Below are 22,820 nucleotides of genomic sequence, written 5' to 3'. Positions count from 1 at the left end.
ATCAAAGGTGGATTGACATGCCTGTTGGAGTTTCTCTCAAATTCCACAGACCACAGTTTCGTCCAACCTTTTGATACAGCAGGAGACCAATGACCGTCTGACAGAATAGACTATGAATCAGCCTGGTGAACAGAATTCAATTTCTTCAGTAAAGTTAGGCATGCAAACTGGCCTTAAGAAGTGAAGACACTGACTAACTAGATCAGTTTCTTGCCTCCACAACTATTTCTGTGCGTCTCACTCTATCATGTCTCTCTATGTACAATATAATGTATGGGATTGGCCAGATCACTCCACAGACAGTTGGGCAGTGCTAATCACAGTGTCAGTTTTAAGTATCCCCTATGTAGTTTTAAGATACTATTCAGAGAAGCTAGTTCCTCTTAAAAATTGACTTGATCTGCTCAAATGGCAGCTAAAATAAACCAAAATGTAAATAACAGTTTCAATAATGCCCATTAGACTCACACCTGTGGCTCTTTATATGCCATTATGAGAAGTCAGTATTTGAAAATGGAACACTGTTTATTAATATGACAAAAGGAAAAGAAAATGATTTTCACACCACTGTAATTGAGGCAGGTCTGGATTTCACTATTTGTTTATTTCATGAAAGCATTAACTGCTCTTGAAAATAAAAATGCACAAGAGATACAATGTATATCAAATTCACATTATTTAAAAGATGAAAACAGTGTTACTTTAAGTACAAAACAATCACAATAATACTGTCTATTTCCTGCTAGAAAAGCTTTCTATAATTTGTTCTTTGGCTAATTCTGCCTCATCCGAGCCTTTTAGTGTGGATTTCTTTAAATAATTTCTAACATATTGTTCCATACTGCATTAAACTTTTGTTTTAAAATGTCTACAAAAATCAGCTTGTGAAGGTTATTTTAAAAGGAACGAAACTTGGTTGTTAACATGCTGTACCACAAAACAAGTATCACAAATGCTGACTTTTTGAGATAAACCAATGCAGAGGCCATATTCATTGTACAGTCTATCAAGCAGCCATCAAATGAAAACCATGTTCAACTCTTCTTCCAGTAAACAAATATGATGTCCCGGCCTGATATGCAGCAAATAGTAGACTTGATTTTGCAAAACTTTTGGCATTGATCTAAGTGAAAGCATGTTCTGACAACATTTTATTCATCTTTTAGTGTCTGATAAAATGTACCTGAGGTCTACAAACGGCTGCTTAAAGAGATACTGATATTAGCATGACAGAATTGCCTGTGGACAACTGTATATGAAATGGATGACCTTTCATCAATTTATATGGATAATTATATCTCTTTTGCTTGTTACTGTTGCCTCTTTTGCTAATAATTTTCTCAAGAGATGTTCAGGCAGCACTTGACACAGCCAGCTTCTTCAAATGATCCATAAACACTTGCAGGCTAACATCATCTGTGAGAATGGGTGCACCAGATTCCTAAAGAACAGAAGATGAAAAAAAGAAAAATATTTGTACACCTTCCTTAACTACACACAAATGTTTACTTACTGCTCATTTACTATTCTAAGAAACTACCAGAATATTTAATTCTTAGTGGTGTCAATATCCATTTTTCTAAAGGTGAAAAATTCACACACACACACACACACACACACACACACACACACACACACACACACACACACACACAGTTTTTTAATAAGAACACCTCTTTAGTAAACACATAGCAGGTGGCTATGCATTGTCTCCACACTTTTTGTGTGATGTTTTGCACTTTGATTTGTTGACATTGACATTATAAGGTTATTTTTACAAGATCTCTTGGAATAGTGTAAATGAAGTGTTGTGCTTGCTACCTATATTGGTCCTACACCAATACGTACAATAAGCAAACCAGTTAGTGGCTAATTTATGACAGGGTTCTTGGTAGTGGAATGACACTTGGGTACTCCTTCTAGCTGTCTTCTCAGTGGCTAGTTCTTTTCTTGATTTCAAATTTCTGGAATTTGGAAACACAGACCTCCCCCCAAATTCACAAACACAGCATCCTCATATTAGTGAAAGTGGGCATGCCTTGTTCCAGGATTCCCAGACCTGACAACCAGTGAACATGAGGAAATCAGCCATGTAAGAAAATAAAACAATAACAACAATGTAAGACTGTAATATTCAATAGCTGGAAACAATGTACACAACGGTAATAACTCCTGTCTACATGACAGATAAATGGAGGTGATAAATATACAATGCAGACTGCCCTCTTGAAGATCAGCAGATATGATGAATACTCACAAATTGGGTGTTTAAAAGCAAATCATTTATGATTGGCACTCTTATCTGGGATCACAAATGTGCAATTTCATTTTTGTTTTAAAATCAAGAATTCATGTTTTTCCTAGATACAGTGACCTCATGGGGTGTGTGGGGAAGTCACAGAGGAAAAGCTCCCCTGCACAAAATGTTGACAAAACCCATGGATGCAGTTTGTTGTGCCTTCTCCCAATCTTCAGTTAACTTGTCATCAATCTGACCCATTGTACTGCACCATTAATCCATGGTAGTTTATCTGCCTGCAGCAGCAAAATCCATTTTTGTTCTGCTGCTTCTGTCTTGTTCTTAATGTCACCACCTCTCATGTTTTGTTCTATAATTTCTAGCACTAAAAAGTTAAAAACATGTTGAGAGCCTTCAGCTTGAACATGTCTTGCCAAGGCACTAGTTTCTTTAGCATTATTTATATCTCTTAAATGCTCTAGAATCCGCTCTTTGAAGCTTCTTTTGGTTTTACCAACATAAAATACATAGCATAATAAATGGATTTTGATGCTGCAGTGTCACTTAAGCCCTTTCTTAAAGCCAAACCACTTAAACACTAAGCTTTTTGAAAGATATATATTGATAGTATGCTTAGTTGTTTCTTATAACTTTGCTGTTTTATTAATTTTTAGTATTTAAATGTTTTGACAAAATTAGTTTACTGTGTTTTTAAGTGCTCAATTGATTTAATTAACAGACTTAATTAATTTACTCTAACTGTTGACTTGATGATATACTATTTAAATGCTATGATTATTCTGTTTAATGTAAAAGTCTGAAGAAGCGGTCAGTTACAGATTGTGAAAGCGCTTACTTTGTGTATTAAACAACGTTGGTTTCAACTATATACTCCTCAGCTGTGATCTGTCCGATTTTTTTATTATATTTGTGAGGCTCTGAGGTGAAGACCAAGTGTCTACCCAGTTACAGAACAATTTACTCTCTATATCTTTGTTTGTGTGGTTCTTCCTGTACTGGGACATGGCTGAAGGAGATAACCTGGAAAATGCAATCAATGGAGTTAACAGGCATCAATACGGACATTTTCATCATATGTTGAACATCGAATCTAATCCTTTGATGCAGAATCCGGTGATCCCCGATACAAGGACTGAGGTAAATAGATCCAAATACTCATAATAAAGTCATTGAAACATTCAGAGACTTGGAAAATAAACTGTATAACTTTAAAGTGTTTCAATGGCAAAGGTTCCATTTAGAGGCATCCTTGAAATATAAGATAGTCCCTAGGGGACTGAGGGTATTAACGATGCCTACATATGGAGATACTTACCCTGATCTATTACAAAATGGCAACATCTCAATCTACAATTGAGCTATGACTATATGCACCTTTTAATTGAATATTGTTTGCCTCAAGCAAGAACTTTAGCTGAAGATATAGATAAACTACAGAATGAACTGTTTTCTAACTTCTCCGTAGAAGTTATTGGCACTAAAATTGATGATTTATATGATAGTGTCATGGGCTACGAGAAAAGACTTCAGAACATCAAAATGAAAAAATTGCAGAGAGATGTCAATGATTTTCAGCAGAAAGAAGTCTTTTCCTGGCTGAAGAGGTCCGCTTCTGTTGCAGGGGTATCTAATGACAGCATACGTGCTTCTAACCAAGGAAATATAGAGAGCACTGTCTCTAACATCCAGCCTGGCTAGAAAATCTTCAAATACTACTGACATGATGACGCAACACACTACTACACCTTCCATTATATGAAAGGAGAAGGAGAAGGAAAATACAGCTTCAGCTCATCTCTCAAAGGATAATAGTAAAGCGAATAAAACTAGCAATAGCGAAGCCTCTACGTCATATTTTTTAGATCTGAAAAAGACTATACAGACTCCTATTCTACCCTTTGTGCTAAACAACGCCCTGCCGATAAGGGAAAGATCCAAAAGCAGAGGGTGGAAAGGCAGATATCATCAGATGCAAAAGGAACAGGCACGCTAAAACAGGATGACGGCCCGCAGCAGAAATGCCAAGACTTGGTAATTAACCTTTCTAATTTTGAATTAACTAGAGCACAAATTTCTCTGCTGAATAAGGATTTATCCTTTATTCCAGCTCACAGAACTGTCATGACTGATCTGTTGAAAGAACTGAGACTGTTTGGGTGTACACTAATGCTCAAAACCATTAAAGATACAGGTGTTTTGCCTGAAACTCTTTTTAAAAAACGTGTTTATATGTACCTAAAGTTCATCCTATTGTGGAAACTTTTGTAACAGTATGTGAAAAAGATATTAGAGATGCTTTTAGTGAGAAAAGACCAGCCATGTTTTATAATTTAGATAAATCTGAAAATTAAGCCCTAATACAATTGAAGGCATTGTCTAGCATCGAAGTTAGACCTGCGGACAAGAGGGACATGTAGTTATGGAGAAGCAATTCTATATAAAACAAATTATGTTACTTTTAGATGATGTAGATACACACTTACACATCTCTAGTACGCAGGTGAAAGGTATTATTGATAGGGTGTCTGTGAATATATTTGATTTATTTGTGTCACAACAAATCACTGAAGAATTACTTAATTATTTCCAAGTAGAGCATCCAATTATACCCATGATTTATGGGCTACCCAAGGTACACAAAAATATGACTGAGATACCTATGAGACCCATTGTCTCCAGAAGAGGATGGGCCACAGAAGCAATATCTATTTACGTAGAGAAGTAATTGCATCCTGTGTTAGAAACTTGTAATACTGTTTTAAGAGATACTAAGATGTTTCTAACTTCTCTCCATAAGAAGATGGCAGAGATTAATGGTGAATATATTTTTGTTACCATGGATATCACATCCCTTTTTACAGTAATACCTAATGCCTGGGGCATTGAAAGGGTACGTGACTTACTAAATACTAAAAAAATCTATACATACACGAAAGTGAATTTGATATGTAGTTTGCATGAGATAATTCTTGAAAACAACTTTTTGTGTTCAATGACTGCTTTTACCTGCAAAAGGTTGGTGTAGCGATGGGCAAAGCATGTGCCAACAGCTAAGCCAACTTAGTTCTAGTCTCATGGGAGATTAATTATCTGCTGCATGGGAATGATTTTGCAGATAGTATCATCTGGTATGCACGATTTGTGGATGATGTCTTCGTTTTGTGGGGAGATACTAGTAGTAGACTGGAACTTTTTATCGAATATTTACACAGCACTACTGATCTTTGAACATTTACATATAATTTTTCATCTGACACTATTAATTTTCTTGACGTGACTATAAATAAAAAGTACAGTTGTGTACACTTACCATAAATGTAGATGTTCGAGTGTATTTACTGTTGCAGTCATTATATTTGGGTAATCCTGCTGGCAGGTTGCCCTCAGTCGGCCTGAATTCCAAAGTCTTGGGTCCTGCGTTGGTTGCTGTCACCCCTTCCCTGATGTCAGGTCGTCAGTGGTATAGAAGATGCAGCGGACGCCATTTTCTTCAGTTTTTCTTGCCCCAGATGTCAGGTGCCCCCAAAAGGGTAGGCTAGGTATATATATAAAACATACATGCTCCAAAATAAACTTTACCTTCATCTACAGGCAAATACACCACATTGGTTGTATAGATCAGAGAAGTAAAGATAAGTTCCAGCAGAAGTAAGTCGGGTGACGGGTGGATAACCTGGACTGCAACAGTGAATACACTCGAACATCTACATTTATGGTAAGTGTACACAACTGTACTATGTTCTTAGTGTTTCACTGTTGCAGTCATTACATTTGGGTAGAGTCCCAAAGCTATGGTTGGGGGGCTGGAGCTAAACAATATTAGGAGCGGCTATGAGGCCCTGCAGAACTGCAGTGGCAAAGCCTGCTCTGGATTTAGAGTAAAGTGGCAGATAGATTGTAATGCTTTGTAAAGGTGTGCACTGAACTCCAAGTAGCAGCCTCTAAAATGTCTTTGGTTGGTACTCCCCTGAGAAAGGCTGCCGAAGTGGCTGCCGCTCTGGTTGAATGCGGCCTAATGTCCTTGGGCACTGGCTTGCCATGCTGAGAGTAGCAGAAACGAATGCAGTGACCTATCCACTTTGAAATAGTCTGCTTGGAAATAGCCTTTCCTTGTGATCTTGCAGCATATGCCACTAGTAATTGTTCTGTCTTTCTGAAAACTTTAGTTTTGTCCAAATAGAATCTAAGTTGTCTGTGTACATCCAAAGAATTCAGAATTTTCTCCCCCTTGTTCTGTGGAGTTGGATAAAAAGTTGGCAAATGAATAGTTTGGTTAAGGGCTACACTGGACACCACCTTAGGCATAAATGTAGGGCTTGTCCTGAGAGAGACTCTGTCTGGATAAAAAATGATAAAAGGTTCCACAGCCATAAGAGCCTGTAGCTCTGACACTCGTCCTGCAGAAATTATTGCTAGGAGCAGAGCTGTTTTCCAAGATAAGAACTTTATATCCGCAGTAGCAGCTGGCTCAAAAGGAGGTAGGGTGAGTTTTTCCAATACATAGTTGAGGTCCCATGCAGGCATTGGCGGTCTCCTTGGAGGCCGTAAATTTTTGGCTCCTCTGAGGTGCTGCCTTAATAAAGGAAGAGAAAAGAGTGGTGGCTCTGTATTGTAATGAGCCGAAATGGCAGAGGCATGAATTTTAATTTATGAAAAAGATAGGCCTTTGTCCAGCATCTCAGTTAAGTAGTGCAAAATCTGAGGAATATTTGGTACAGCTGTGTCAGTTCCTTGAGCTTGGTTCCAAGCACAAAACCTCTTCCATTTTCCTGCATAGGATTTTCTAGTACTAGGCCTTCTGTCTTCCAGAATGACATCCATCATAGCTTTACTGAGAGGTGTGCTTTGTATGGCTACATTATCCGCCATGCTGCCAGGTTTAGAGTCCGGAGTTGGCTGTTCAGAATCTGATTGTTTTGTTGGGACAGTAGGTGAGGAATTTGAGGTAAAGTCCAGGCTGGGCATTGAGACAAGTTCCTTAAGATTGGATACAGGTACTGGCATGGCCAGTCTGGGGCAATCAGAATCATTTTTGGTTTTTCCTGTCTCACCTTTAGGAGTACCTAGGGGAGGAGAGGCAGTGGAGGAAAGGGATATACTGATAGGTTTTTCCAGTTGAAAGATAAGACGTCCACTTTCCATGCTTGTCTGTGATAAGTCCTTGTGCAGAATCTTTTTAGTTGATAGATGTGAGGGGAGGCAAACAGATCACAATTCCTCATGATATTGGCCTTATATGGCTAGAAGAACAATTGTTTGAGACACATCTTTATGAACAAGACCAAATTAATATCTTAATAAATTTGATGGAAATTGTGCTCAATAACAATTATATATATTTTGAAGGAAGTTATTACCAACAAGTAAATGGGGTAGCCATGGGGGCACCATGTGCCCCCATGTATGCAAATTTAATAATGAGCTACTGGGAACACAATTATCTATTTACAACAGATTTTTGTAAACATCTTGTAATGTATACCAGATATTTGGATGACATATTTATCATATGGGATCAAGATAAAAAATATGTTGGAAAAGTTTTTGAAATATATTAATACTACAGTAAAATTTCTGAAATTCACATATAATGTCCAGGATGATAAAATCAACTATTTGTATGTGGATATAATATATGACAAAGAAGGGAACATTTTGAAAACACAAATACATAGAAAGCCCACTTTCTCTAATGCGTACTTGCACTTTGATAGCTGGCACCCTGGCCATCAGAAAAAAGCCATTGTTAAAGGGCAGATGGTCAGGGCTGCCAGAATGGTAAGTGAAGATCTGGACTTTATAGAAGAATTAAAGTATATTACGCAATTATTTATGAATAGAGGATATCCAGAACAATTCTGTGTTAAAATATTCAATGAAGTGAAAAATAAAAGAGAAAATGGGATCTATACGGCAATATTAAAAACCGGTTCATTGAATAGACTAACATTGGGCAGTAAAGGTACATTGGAGAAGGATTGTTATAACAATATTCCATTGTTTATTATTAAATTTGATGATTGTTCCAAGGAAATAGAAAATATAATAAAGAGAAACTGGGACTTTTTTGTTAATGATAAAATTGGGAGACAATTCTTTTATGGACCAATAAAATTTGTATATAAAAAGAGTCCTTCTCTCAAAAACATATTAGAAAATAAAAGAAACATTGAAAAATATAAAAATGGAAGAGAAGGAAATTTCAAATGTGGAACTTGTAGTACATGTAGTCATATATATCATTCAGGTACAGAAATAATGATTAATGGTTGTAATATTAGGATACATGGACATTATAATTGTTTAACAAAAAATGTAGTATATATAGCTTTATGTCAGCTATGTAAAGCCTTTTATGTCGGAAAAACAAAAAGGTCTTCGTGGTTTGGTGGATTTTTTGGCACTCCTTCTGTGTACTTCTAAAGTCTGTGTTTGCTGTTTTTTCGATAGGAAAAACAAAAAGGAAATTTAGAGAGCGAATTAAGGAACATTTATTGGATATAGAGCATCATAAAAATAGTAATGCCTTAGCAAGACACATTATAGAACATAATGACCACAAATTTAAATTTATGGTTATTAATCAAATCAAACATGATCCACAGGGAAAGATAACTATGTACCATTTGGATATGGAGGAATTAAAATGGCAGATTTACTTGAATTCATGTATACCCCCGGGAATAAATGAATACATGACTATCATGCCATTATTGAAATTGAATAGAATATACAATAAATAAAACATGGTATTAATTATAACATTACATAAATATATGCACATCTAAACATGTTCAATGTACATGTATATATATATTTTTAAAAACATTTTTTATTATTATTTTTCATTTTTATGTTTTAATTTTAAAAGATTGTCAACATATATATATAATTACAAATTGAATATAATATATCAATTTATAAGTGATGATACATTTGAAAGTTTGGTTTACAATAAATTGGATAGCATACTATATTGTTACATAAGAACATATATTAATTGCATTATATAACACTTACAATGGTAAAGAACTTTACATTACCTACATTATTAAAATATATTAGTTCAAATTGGTTGTATTCATTGTAACATTTATATTACATTACCATTTTATATTAATTATTCCATTTACTATATGTTAAAAAGAATTGACATATATATATTAAATATTTACAATATATATGTCATAGTTGGATGAGTGAGATAGTTATATGTATTATTCAAATAGATATATATCACATATATATTGCATATGTTACATACAACAAAGGGTTCAATATATGTATATATAATAGTATAGTATTTTCATATTTATTTTATGTATAAATTAATTAAATGTATATTTAATTAGCAGTTTTTAAAGTGTACAAATGCAAATAATTTCATTGGAATATATGTACATGAGTTAGAAATATATAATGTTTTTCATTGATACACAATGATTTTTAACAAAGCCATTTCCTTTTTAAAAAAGTTCATTGTGGTAAATTAAGGATATCAATTAAGTAATTATTCAATATGTGACATGGTATAAATATGTTGAGTTGAAACAGTAGTATGTATTCTGAAGAAGCTCGTAAGGACGAAACCTAGGTCAATAAAGAAGTGTTTGCTGCAAAGTTCGAGTGGTGGCCTTTCGTTGAGTTGTTTGGATACTACAAGTATATATTTCACAGTTTTGGGTCTGTTTTCATCTCCTTATTGGCATCAACTACGTCTTGCTGTTTTTCGATCAAGTTGCAGTTAAGTTTTTGGTTACTATGTCCGGGTGTCCCCATTTCTTTGTTATTATGCTGAAGACTTGTGGATCCAGGTGCCACTCATGGGGATCCATGAGGTTTATGCTTAGTTCATCTGCCAGAGTATTGTCCTTTCCTGGCAGGAATTGTGCCTGCAGATGAACTTGGTAAGTCAATGCTGTGTCCCATAAAGTCATGGCTAGTCTGCAAAGGGGGTAAGAATGCGTGCCCCCCTGCTTGCTTATGTACCACATGACCATGGTATTGTCTGTCTTTATCTTTAGTTGTCCCGGATGAATTAGGTCCTTGAAGGCTGTCAGGGCATTTTGAACAGCTAGCATCTCTTTTTGATTGATATGTAGATGCATTTGATTTGAGGACCAGGTGCCCTGAATGCCTCTTCCTGCCATGTGGGCCCCTCAGGCATAATCTGATGCATCCGTTGTTAGGTTCTGCCTGGCTGGGGGAAGTGTGAATGGCTGTCCCTTGTTTTGGTGACAAGCCTTTGCCCACCATCGAAACTCCTGTTGCAGGCAGGGAATGAGAGTAATCATTGTTTCCAGGCTGTGGTAATGTTGTGTCAAGACACTTTTTAGGTACCATTGAAGTTTCCTCATATGCAGTCTTGCATATGGAATTAGTAGGATGCAGGATGCCATGAAATTAGTAGGATGCAGGATGCCATGAAGCCCAAAGCCTGCAGAATTTTTCTTGCAGATAACTGGGCCTTTGTTGCCATTTCCTTGAAATAGGTAGTCAGTTGCCTTTGTTTGTCTGGCATGAGATAAGCCATCTGGGCAGTTGTATTTAAGCTTGCACCCAGGAATATTATCTCTTGAGAGGGTACTAGTTTTGCTTTCTTTTCATTTGACTGTGTACCGTAGGCATGTTAAAAGTCTTTTCACAAATGCCAGATGCTGTAGTAGGATGTCCTTGTTCTCTGCCTGAATGAGGCAGTCGTCCAAGTAAGGATATATTTGTATTCCTCTTTGTCTGCAGAAAGCAATTACTGGTGCCAGGCACTTTGTGAAGACCCTGGGTGCAGTAGATAAGCCAAAGGGCAGTGCAGAGAATTGGTAATGCTTTGAACCAGTCTTGAATCTGAGGTATCTTCTGCATGATTGTCTGATTGGGACATGCAGGTATGCCTCTTTTAGGTCTAAAGTGACCAGCCAAGCCTTTCTGCCCAGCATGGGCAGAAGCTGCTGTAAGGACATCTTGAACGTTGGTATATCCAGGAAAGTGTTTAGAATAGATAGGTCCAGTATTGGTCTCCATGTTTTGTCCTTTCTGGGTACCAAGAACAGTCTTGAGTAAAATCCTTGTCCCTGCTCTTGCTGTGGCACTTATTGAACAGCCCCCATGTCCATGAGGGATGATACTTGTTTTTGAGCCTCTGCCCACTGATTTTTTGGCAGGTCTGGCCAACCGTGTGCCCTTGGCAGGGTATGGAAGTGAAACTTGTAGTCTTGTGACTCTATGTTTAGAACCCATTTGTCCTGGGTTATAATGTGCCAATTTTGAGAAAAAAGTGCTAATTTTCCCCCTAAGGGTGCTGCCAGTAGGTAAGTGCTTGGTGCTGGCAGGGGGAAGTCATTGGGACTGCTTCCTGTATGGTTGTAATTTGTCTTCTCCACTTTTGGAGGTAGAAGCACCCCATTGCTTAGACCTGTACGAACCTTGCGGCTGGGATCTGCCTCTAGGGCGCCTGGATCTGCCCCTTTGAGGTCTGTCTGACACTGGAAAGGACCAATTCTTTGTAGGACAGTGTCTGCTAAACCTAGGTGGCTGTACTTGTAAAAAATCTTTGACCTTTTGCATAGATTTAGCTTTGTCCTCCATTTTCTTTAACACCTCTTCTGCCTTAACACCAAACAAGGTATCATGCTGTAATGGTGGATCTAATAATTTAGCTTTGACATGATCAGGCAGATTTTGTTCCTTTAACCAAGCGTGCCTCCTAATTACAGAACCTGTAACAGCGGCCCTGCAGGAGGCCTCCAGAGAATCAAAACCACATTGAAAAGTATGCTTTCCAACTTGTTCAGCTGCATACTATAAATCCTGTATTTCTTTGTTATCTGCACATTCAGAATTTACCAACATTTTCTTTTTAAGCAGTGTCATGACATACTGCTAATATTTGAGCATATGAAATTGGCAGTTTAAAGCCCTTATAGCCAAAGTAGCAGATGTGTAAATCTTTTTTCCCCATCTATTCAATGCCCTAGAATCTCTGTCAGAGGGGGTACTTTTTTTGCAGTGGAAGCCTTAACCCCTTTGGGACCCTGAGAAATAGTTTCTGGGTCTGCAGCAGGGTTTTTGAAAATGAATTTATGAGAGTCAGGAACCCTGTAGTATCTGTCAGGCTTAACAGGAGCTGGAGGTAAGGAGTCAGGGGTCAGACTAGACTCTGAAAACGCATCTACAATATCTAACACAGGTGGAATAGCTAGAGGCCTGTGTTGAGGCAGTAGAAGTCGTCCCTGAGCCTCTTCTTAGATTCTGAAAAATCTTGGCTCTCCCAGTGGAAATGCTCCCTCATGGTATGCAAGGTTTCCCCAAAGGAATAGTCCTCAGGAGGAGAAGCTGAAGGAATAGATTCTTCAGCATCAGAATCCTCATAGGGGGGAAGAGAACATTCCTGATCAGAAGAAGAATCAGAGGAAATGGAAACCTGATCTGAAGATTCATAGTCTGTCTCTTTCCTAGGCCTGGGAACCCCTGATCAAGGTAATTAAGTCTTCGGCCATTTTCAGCATCTGTTTTTTGGGCATGGAGGCCTGTCCATGTGGCTGGTGAACTTGTTTCTTTGCTTTTAAAGGTGCTTTAGTCTTTGCCTTTGAAGCTGAAGTTAGTTTAATGTATAATTGTTTAGGTCTGAATACACCCTCAGAAGCTGATGCCTGCTCAGCGGCTCCAGACCCATCTGAGGGAATAGTCTCCGAGGCTCCAATACCTTGAGTTTCAAGCGGCCTGACCGACTGCACGTGGGTGTCGGTAGCGCCCTGTGACTCTAAAGTAGCGGGCGTCAGGGGCTGCGAAAGCGCCTCACTGAGAACCGGCGACTGGCTTAGGAGAAGTGCCGTCGTTGGTTTTGGACCTCAGTTGCCTCACTTTTTCTTTTTTTTTTGTGCTTTTTGTGAACTCCGGTAGTCGGATGGCTATCCGACGACATTGTATAATTAAATCTGCACCCAAAACAGCTTAGTGCAAAATCGTACCGACGCTTAATAGTGCGTTGGTTAAATCTGGCACAAAACCGACAACTAGAAACGTCGTGGTCAGGGCCTAGGCAAGGAATACAGTAAGAATGAAAGTCCTTATGAGGTATCTGCTTCCCACAAGAAATGCAATTATTAACTTTTTCTGACATCGGTTTGGAGCAAGAAAAAAGTTTCCCCAACAGGGTACTTAGCTTTTAATGAAGACTTCGGATCTGAAACTCTAGCATGAAAATCTCAGGAGTCGGCCGACCGGCACTTGCGAACTGCTTCTGCTTCGGGCACCGCGCGGCAAGAAAGACTGAAGAAAATGGCGTTGGCTGCATCTTTTATACCCCTGATGACCTGATGTCAGGGAAGGGGTGACAGCAGCTGACGCAGGACCCAGGACTTTGGAATTCAGGACAACTAAGGGCAATTTACCAGCAGGATTACCCAAATGTAATGACTGCAACAGTGAAACATGAAGAACATCATCATGTACACAATTAGTTACCTGTTATATAAGAAACCTAGTAGAAAAAATAGCATTTTACATAAAACTAGTATGCATCCCAAAGGACAATTTATGAGAATGAGTAGACTGCATAATACAGAAGATGGGCTGGATCAAGCAGTTTCCATCTTAAAGGATGAATTTATAGATAGAGGCTGCAATGTAGTAGATACAGATGCAAGTATTACTGATATGTATGAATGACATAGTCACAGAGGTAAACCGTTTTACTCTGAGAGTACGAATGACACATACAACACACAAAATGAAAATAGATATAAAGTCAGGTTTCCAATTTCTTATTCCAGTGTTATTAAGACGTTTTGTCAAATATTAGAGAGGAACTGGAATATTTTCAATTCTATTGAAGAACTGGATGATGTCATAGATAAGAGACTGTGTTTTTCTTTTAAAAATAAAAAAATCCTTAAAAAGACAACTATGCTATAAACCATTGGGTAGTAGAAATAATAATAAGCTGTCTCAGAGAACAGGAATATTTCCCTGCAGAAAATGCATGGCATGTAAGTTTATTTATTCCAACACTACATTTACACATCCAAGTCAGAAGTTTGTCATAGATATTGACTTCTGTGCTGATTGCAAAACACAACATTTAGTGCATCTTAGCTTCTGCAAATTATGCTATGTATTTTATGTTCATAAAAGAAAGATATATAGTGATAGTATGCTTAGTTGTTTCTTATAACTTTGCTGTTTTATTAGTTTTTAGTATTTAAATGTTTTGACAGAATCAGTTTACTGTGTTTCTAAGTGCTCAATTGATTTAATTAATAGACAATTAATTTACTCTAATTGTTGACTTGATGATATACTATTTAAATGCTATGATAATTCTGTTTGAATGCATAAGTCTGAAGAAGCGGTCAGTTACAGATCGTGAAAGCGCTTACTTTGTGTATTAAACAACGTTGGTTTCAACTATATACTCCTCAGCTGTGGTCTGGTCGATTTTTTTATTATGCCTCTTGAATAGTACCCTGAGTCAAAAGATCCTGAAGCATCTCTGGGAAAAAGGGAAGTTATTCCCGAGGAGGCTCAGGAATACCCACAAAGGGGGGAAGGGATTTCCACACCATGAAATACCCCTGGTGAATAATGGACAGAACCCAGGAATTCAGAGTAATCTTTAGCCAAACGTTGAGAGGTGGAGAGAAACAGGAACATGGCTGGGAATAAACAAACAGTCAGACAGCACCTGATGTATCTGGAAAGGGAGACTTCTGAGGCCTAGCAGAAGGAGCCTGCTTACCACCCTTTTTGCCCATAGGAGGACAGCAAGATTGCCAGTGAACAAAGGGTGGCTTACTGGGGTAGTTTCTCTGAAATTTAAGAACCAGAGAAACAAACATAAGTCTGAGTTCCTGTAAAGCCTTCCTCTTATCCTGAAGGGACTTAAACAAATCAGCAGCAGCTTCCCCAAACAAGTGTTTATTATCAAGAGGCGCATCCATCAACTTAGCTTTGATATTATAAGGCAATGGTTGAAGCCAAAGCCAAGAACACCTTCTCATCACTGACCCAAAAGCAGAAGCCCTAGAAGAAACATCTGCTGCATTACAACTACACTTGATGGAATGATGAGCCATCTGTGAGGAATTTCCTAACAGGGAAAGAGAAGTTTTACCCTCAGAGTCTGGAAGATCAGAAATAACCTGACAAGCTTAAGATATGACCTGGAAATATGGGTCTGATAATTAATAGCCCTAAAAGCCAAGGTCTAAACCTTCTTACCTAGCCTTTCCATGGTTCTGTTGTCTTTATCAGAAGGCAGCAACTTGGGTGAAAGAAGCAATTGAGAGGGCTTGTCAGAGGCTACAGACACCACCGAGGTGTCACCAGCAGGACACTTGTACAAAGGTTACAGTCCACAGGCACCCTATAGAACCTATCAAGTTTGTTGGGAGTAGGGGCTGAGAAGCACTGGAAAATGCATCTAACAAAGCAGCCAAAACAGGAGGAACAGCAGAAGGTTTAGAAGAGTCCACCTGCAGCGACTCATAAATACTTCTTATGGATCTCAGAGGCCTGAGCACAATCCCATTTAAAACACTCAATCATCCTGGACATTGTGTCCCCAAAAGAAATCGCTTCAAAGGGAATAATCAGGACTGGTAGACTCCTCTTCATCTGACCCACAGTCCAAAGGAGAAGAAATATAAGAAAAGTAAGCAAGGGGTTCCTCATCAGAATCCAACTCCTTCTCAGAGGAATCCTGCTCTCTGGGTCTTGTAAGTGGAGTAGAGGACCAAGGGGGAGCTGGAACAGAAACACCCTGAGAAGGTTTCAATGCCATCAAAGCACTAAACAAACCCTGAATGAAGGCCTGCCACTCACTCTGTGGATCCTTATGGGCAGGAGAAACATGTTTAGTTTTTGTTTTCTTCTTTAATGGGACATCTGCCTTATAAAGCTTGGAAGGCTCTGATTCAGCACAGCATTCAACAGCAGTAGTAGGAACTTCTCTGACTAAAATTTGAGGAACACCCCTAGGCCCCTTGGAAATGATCAACATTGGTTCCCCCTGAACGTCAGAAAAACGTGTCTGCAAAGCCTTTTCAGATTCCCACTGGCCTCCAATCTGGTCACGGCAGAGAAATCAGACAACAAAGCCTGGTGAACCTCTGGGCATTTACTCACCTCAGGAGAAATGTCTGGCAGAGGCTGGACAAGGGAAGACAATGTCCTACAAGAATGCCACGAGTCCAGTTGGCAAATTAGATTAAGGGCAGATAAACCTCCTGGACTTAATGACTCTGTTAATATAAAATGCTTTCTGTTAGCACAAAAACTGTGAAATTATTTTGTGTTGTTCAAAAGTCTTTTGACTAAACAATGCATAAAGCATTGAGTGGTATAATTTTGAAGGATTTACTCTTCATGACTACATTATTTGTTTCCTTAAATATGCTTTTAGATGCAATGTTTCTTTAAATTTATAAGCTGTTCACAAAATTGTTTGAATGGCTCAAGAGGGTCATGCAATGTTATTGCTCCATTTTTAAATGTTAGGTCTGATTTTGTATTTTTACCTCTGAAGTTGTTCAAGGATATATTAAATGAACAAAAGTGCTTAGTTAATCTAGACCAGTGTTTGAAGACTGTTTCTTTTACTGGCTTCAGTGGAATAATATTGTGGTTTTATTTATTCTACGCCACTTTGGTTGGTTCTTAGCCTTCTTCTACCCTGATGGCTGTCCCTCGGGGCAGGAAGTTCCCTTCATAGTATCTTTTACAAGACATTTAAGTCACTGATTCTCAAGATGCAGTGCCAAAAAAGAAAGTCTACTACAAAAAGTTTTAGGTACAAAAGCCTGACAGATATAACAGGACATATGTTGTGCAAGGCGCTAAGGCAAAACAGACACTGTTCGTGGCGGTCTTTATGGGGAACCTGTCTCCCACAGTGGTATTTATCCTTCTTTTATGACATGAAACCCTACAAGCAACAAAAGAGACAAGCAAAAAAGAAACCCCTAAAGGGCACTTATCTGCAAAGGCTCAGAAACCAGCAATGGAAAGTAGGCGTTCAGACTGACTATCAAGAGATGACGTTTGGACTGGTGGCAAAGAATTTCTGAGGATGGTACATCCAGGCATTACCTTTATGCCCTAAGTTACACAAGGAGCATATGTGTGATGTACGGCGTAACTTAAAGCAACCTAAGGCTTTGGTATACTGGCCGGATGTTGGGCTGCCCTAGGCATGGAATCCCAAATGTAATAAATACTGCAACAGTGATATGGAAGGACATCAAAACAGTGAAGTATGCTGACCCACACAGCTCAACTGGTAGATCTATTAATATACCAATAATAAGAAATACGTTCTGAGCAGGAAAGGGATTCCTAATACATAGGAGATGATACAGACTTACAAAAATGGCTTAATCAGGCTGTGCTGGATCACAAATTTATCCTCCATTACATTATGCAGTACAATGGTGGAATCCTGTATCATGACTACCGAAAAATAAAGGCCCATTCTGAACAGATGCTAGAGTTCATACATAATATACCGGCTAAATTCTTCAAGTAGAGAGAAAGGGGAAAGTGTTCTTCAACCAAGTAGAAGACTGCTTCCATCTCTGTGAGATACAATGTTTTCTGGCTGCTTCCTGGACCTCTGAAATCTCTGCAGAGCGACATATAGGGATCATGGGAATCACTTGAAGAAGTCAATGTATCAGTAAAGATGGTAATCCTGACATAGGGTAAGTGCACTCTCCCTCAAATAAAAACTGTCTCTGGGATGTCCAGAAGGCCAAGGGCCCCCCAAAACCAGGTCCTACTAAGCCACCATGGTATGACCAGGATAAGCTCTGAACTTGTGGCCATAAATCTCTTGAACAGATGATGGATTAGATGGAATGAAGAAAAAGCATAGAAGAAAGTTTCCCTGTCGGTGAATGTAAAAAGTGTTCACTACCATACTACCCTCTCCAGCTGAAAAAGAACTTGGAAGAGCTAACTTTTCCTGAATCAATTCTCTGGATGTCTCATATCCATTTCACCATCTAAGTACTTGTGTGATGAAGCTGTAGCTCTAGACTTGAAGCAGTGTTGAAACTTAACATGGGTGTGACTATGCCTTTTTATTGAGTAGTGGTGAATACAGGTGAAGAAAGAAAAGGGACAGGGTTAGCAAGAGAACATGAGGGAAAATGGGCCCCAATTTGGCAGTTAAGCCAATCATGACCTTGCGCTAAAAAGCATGTATGAAAGCAGCAGCATATTAACCACATGCAAGAAAATGGATGAGTTACTGCTAATAAACTGCTTCATACCAAACAAGCCCATGAACCTCAGTACCACTATTAAAAACTATGCTATCATTATATGCCCACAATGTGTCCAATCTTGCTGTAAATCCCCTATGATGAAGGCCAAGAACTCCTTTACAATAGCAAGTTCCGATCACTGTAAGAACCCTGAAGTGGCAACTTGTTTCCACTGCCTGATAACAGCCTTTTAGCCAGCATTAATAGTCTCTAAACAAGGCAGACCAGACACATCATAACCTTGTCTGGGACAGAAATTCTGAACAGTTTAATACCTGTATCCAATCCTTTCACAGATGGCACACTGTCTACGCATAGAGCAAGTCACCACTAACACTAGGTAGACACCTCCAATACCACACCACATTATATTTTTGTATCACCCAAGGAGTCCAAAACATAAAGGGCAGCACCCACCAGACGATGAGTCTAAGCAGTACAGATTAGATTAGATGGGCTACCACAACTCTCTACTTTATTCCCAAAAGGATAAACCTTAATGGCCAAAACACCCCTCAAAAACTAACACAAACTGGAAACAGGAAAGACCATAAACTTAGTATCCATTAAGGAATGCCAAAGCAGATCTACAACAGAAATATACAAGAAGCCTAAGTATGAAAGGCATGTATAGTTTGGTTACACAGTGACAGACTAATGAAAACAGAAGTCAAGTCATCTGATCTGAGATAATAGCTCCGCTTACAATGAAAGCAATCTGATAGCATACCATCATCTAAAAGTCGATTCCCAAACATCAGACCCTAGCTTTGAATACACTGTTCAAGTTTGGCTTCATCTGTAGAAAGGACAACCACAAGCAATTGGCGCCAACAAAATCAGCTTTTGCTTCTCTAGCTCAGTTATGGCAAAATACCACAAAACTTCCTGTGCACTACACTAAGCCAAAAGAGAACAGTGCAAATGTCCTGTACAAAATAGTTTGACGCCAAGTAACCAACAAATGAGTAAGCCAAGCCTTGACTTAGAGTTCTCTTCTCCTGGGACAACCTTTAGCAAGATTTATCTACTGCTTCTAGATCACAGCATGGTATTAACCACAAGGTTAGAACACGGAAATGTGACAATAACATGTAACTGCGCAAATACTGAAAATGAACACCCTCTTTGGATTTTGATAAAGCCAGGGTTGCCACTGTAGTTCAAGAACATAACAGGGTCAATCAATACCAACACAGGACCTACCCTGCTGCCTACTGACCACCTTCAAAGGGTGGGCCATAGAGGTCATCAGGACCATCTTTGTTAACGATCAGAATCTGTCATCAGGACCATCTTTGTTAACGATCAGAATCTGATCCATGGGATGCCTACCACTGATCCACTTCTCTGAATGCTGCTCAAGAATCATACACTGATGCAACATGAAAGGGGTTAATCAACCCCACAGTAACCGAAGGCTTACTGAGATCTGTTTGGGAGGTACAAAAGTCTCCAAGGATGGGTGATGTTTACAATCCATGCACAGTGCCTGGGTATTAGCCACACTTTTTTCATAGGTTCGTATGTATATAACAGGGTAACAACCAGCAGGGCCTTTATATGCCTAGCTGTGCAACCCAATCCAGTGGTGTGCCTATGTATCATGGACGTTTATTAGGACAAGGTATGTTAGCCAGGAAATTATGGGGGATATGTTAGTTTGGGCATTACTGTCTGCCTCTGTCTATAAGAGACATGGGTCCAGACCCATGATGACTTTCTGATTTCCCATCCACTGGTCAAGGTTATGCTTAAATAAGGTTAGGGATGGACTCAGCTTCAAATGGATTGGGAGCCTTTTCCATATCATAGGGATCCTCCAAGACACAAATATAGCTTGACAACATGTTTTATTTATGTCACAAACAAAATTTAAATCCTTGGATCTAATGGTTCTGATGCTGTTCATTTTGCGGATTTGCAAAAGGTCCATCAGAGATAGATCTGAGGATGCCTTGTATGCCAAGGCACAGACTGCTTATCAGTAACCTGTAGGAGACAGAGTATAGAGATAGGACTTTAAGGTGATCCATAAAGGAAAATGTTTATAGCCTGGATTCTCCTGATAAAGAACCTTTATGGGTATTCCAACTGTTGCATATGTCTGGTCAGATGCATGCCGAAGGGGGCATTATACTCAATGATGCATCTGATAACGTCCGAATAAAGTGGCACTGTGACTTCCTTTAACTTGGATGCCATGCCCTTACTTATAAGCTGGACAACATTGAATGATTTTCTTACCAGCTTGGCACACATGAAGTTAGAGCTGAATTTGTCAGCCAGCAAATTTGCAATATGGCTCTGCTCAGTGAAGATGGAACCACTGACCACCGGTTAGGCACACTGATATGTACTGGCTTTGACATTTTGGACATAGCATAGAAGGCCTTGGGGTTATTTTTAGCCTGTGATGCTATCTTGATCTCATAACTGCTCTTGTTGAACTTCATTAGTCTGCTTAATTTCCCATTTAATTTAGTTACAGAACTCCTAACATTATGGGAGCTGCTCTTCCTGATTTTAGCCATGATTTGTTTTCTATTTGTTATACACCTTATGATTCCATGAGTGTGATTTGTTTTTAGAGTTTGTTTTGGCCTCATCCCCTTCTCCCATAGTGGTGAGTACTAGGCATGTGTGAACCTCTGGTGGGTGTGTACACTATCTGGTCAAAGGTATTTTTGTTAATAAAGTCTAGGAATCATTGTCCCTGTGAGTATGAAGCAATGTATGCTTCCAAGCCTATAGAGGAGTAGAGAATATGATATTTGGTTTGATGGTGAGTGCTCCAGACGGTCTACGTACAAGCTATGAAATTCTAGGGACATAGAGGGTGACCTATAGCTTGCTAGATATGGTACAGGACTCTGTCTAAGATGATTTGCATGTGCATAAGTTCCAAGGCATAGTCCAGCACAGAGTTATGCTTGTTGCTAATATAAACAGACTCCTCCACTTTTTATCTCTGTCTGTGCAGCTGATGGCCTAAATGTGCAGAAGGTACTGAAGCCTCACAATGACTGAGTAATCTCTGCAGATTTACACCAAATTTTATTAATGGCATGGATGTCTATATTTTCCAGAGTGAGGAGAACTTGTAGGATGTGGAGTATCCTGTTTAAGCTCCTAGCATTGACAATAGCACCTTTATTTTTCTTTTGTTTTTTATCTGCTATGTTGGTAGATTTGTCAATTTGGCATTGCCTAAAAAGGCTCTTAGGGAGTTGAAAAAGTTTTAGTTAATATTCAGAAGCAGATCATCCTTTGCAAAGCCATGTGGTTTGCTAACCATGCCCCCCCCCTCCTTCCTGGAAAGACACCAGAAACTAAGCCAATTATTGCAGTCAATCATTTTTTGTTCGCATTAAGGCATCATCCTTGGTGAAGATAGAATGTCGCTGAATACAAGACATATACATGAATGACTCACATATTCAGAGATATCAACAATGTCTCTCTTCATATAGTCCAGACAAGTATGTCTCAGGTCACTAATGCCCACATAGACTATGACAGAATCATACTAGTACCTGTGGTGTAGTAACCTGAGTGTGTTCCTAACTTTGCGGATCCTGGCACCAGCTAAGTAACTAAGTATTACCATTGCCTTTCTCAGTCTGGTGAGTGGTAACATCCATGTCTCTTACAATGGAGTCCGCTAAGACAAACGTTCTGGGTAATGTGTTGGCTTGCATTATTTATTTTATTTTATTTTACTTATTTGATATTTGTTGACCAGGAAAGTCCGACTGGGCTAGTGTGCTTTTTCAGCAGAGGCCTGGGGAGAAAAGCTCCACATGAGAAATAAATTAGCTTAGTTATAATTCATAAGTTCAGCACAGAAACAAACAAACAAACAAAATGTATAATTACAATTTAAGTATAAATCCAATAACAATATACAGTCAAGAGAAAGCAATCAGTGCTTATGAGCTTTGCTCTTGGGACTCCACTGGGTGTAAGTGTATGTGTGGTTTTTGGTGTTGCTTTTGGTGACTGCTTTAGAGATTGCTGAGGAAAGGTGTTGCCATTTATAGCCTTAGGAGGTCTTTGGGTTTTGGGAAGTTTGCTTTCTAGTGTCTCAGCATATGTTGGTGCATACGTGTGGTGGACATTGCATGTGGTTGTAGTGTGTGTGTGTGTGTGTGTGTGTGTGTGTGTGTGTGTGCGTTCATGACAACACCGTCTGCGAGTTTTTTGCCTCCAGTATAAGCATCTCTCACATACTGTGTTTTCTTCTTTAAGAATTAAATGGTTGGCAGTGAACATGAAACAACTGTTACATTGTCTCA

The 22,820-nt window shown here is 38.9% G+C and overlaps 1 protein-coding gene across 1 annotated transcript in view; it reads right to left on the bottom strand.

Annotated features, from left to right (window-relative positions):
- Positions 1 to 585: 585 nt before the first annotated feature.
- Positions 586 to 22,820, bottom strand: part of SEC23A (SEC23 homolog A, COPII coat complex component) — a 1,400,163-nt gene continuing 1,377,928 nt past the window's right edge. Inside the window, exon 20 of the mRNA XM_044074240.1 lies at positions 586 to 1,441. Coding sequence (XP_043930175.1) covers positions 1,352 to 1,441 — 90 coding nt within the window. The 3' untranslated portion in view covers positions 586 to 1,351. The remainder of the gene's footprint in view (positions 1,442 to 22,820) is intronic.

Source organism: Protopterus annectens, chromosome 6.part0, assembly GCF_019279795.1.
Source record: "Protopterus annectens isolate FY-2018-M chromosome 6.part0, PAN1.0, whole genome shotgun sequence".
Taxonomy (NCBI): domain Eukaryota; kingdom Metazoa; phylum Chordata; order Ceratodontiformes; family Protopteridae; genus Protopterus; species Protopterus annectens.
The sequence above is the reverse complement of the archived record's forward strand: the minus strand, read 5'-3'. Positions and strand labels throughout refer to the sequence as shown.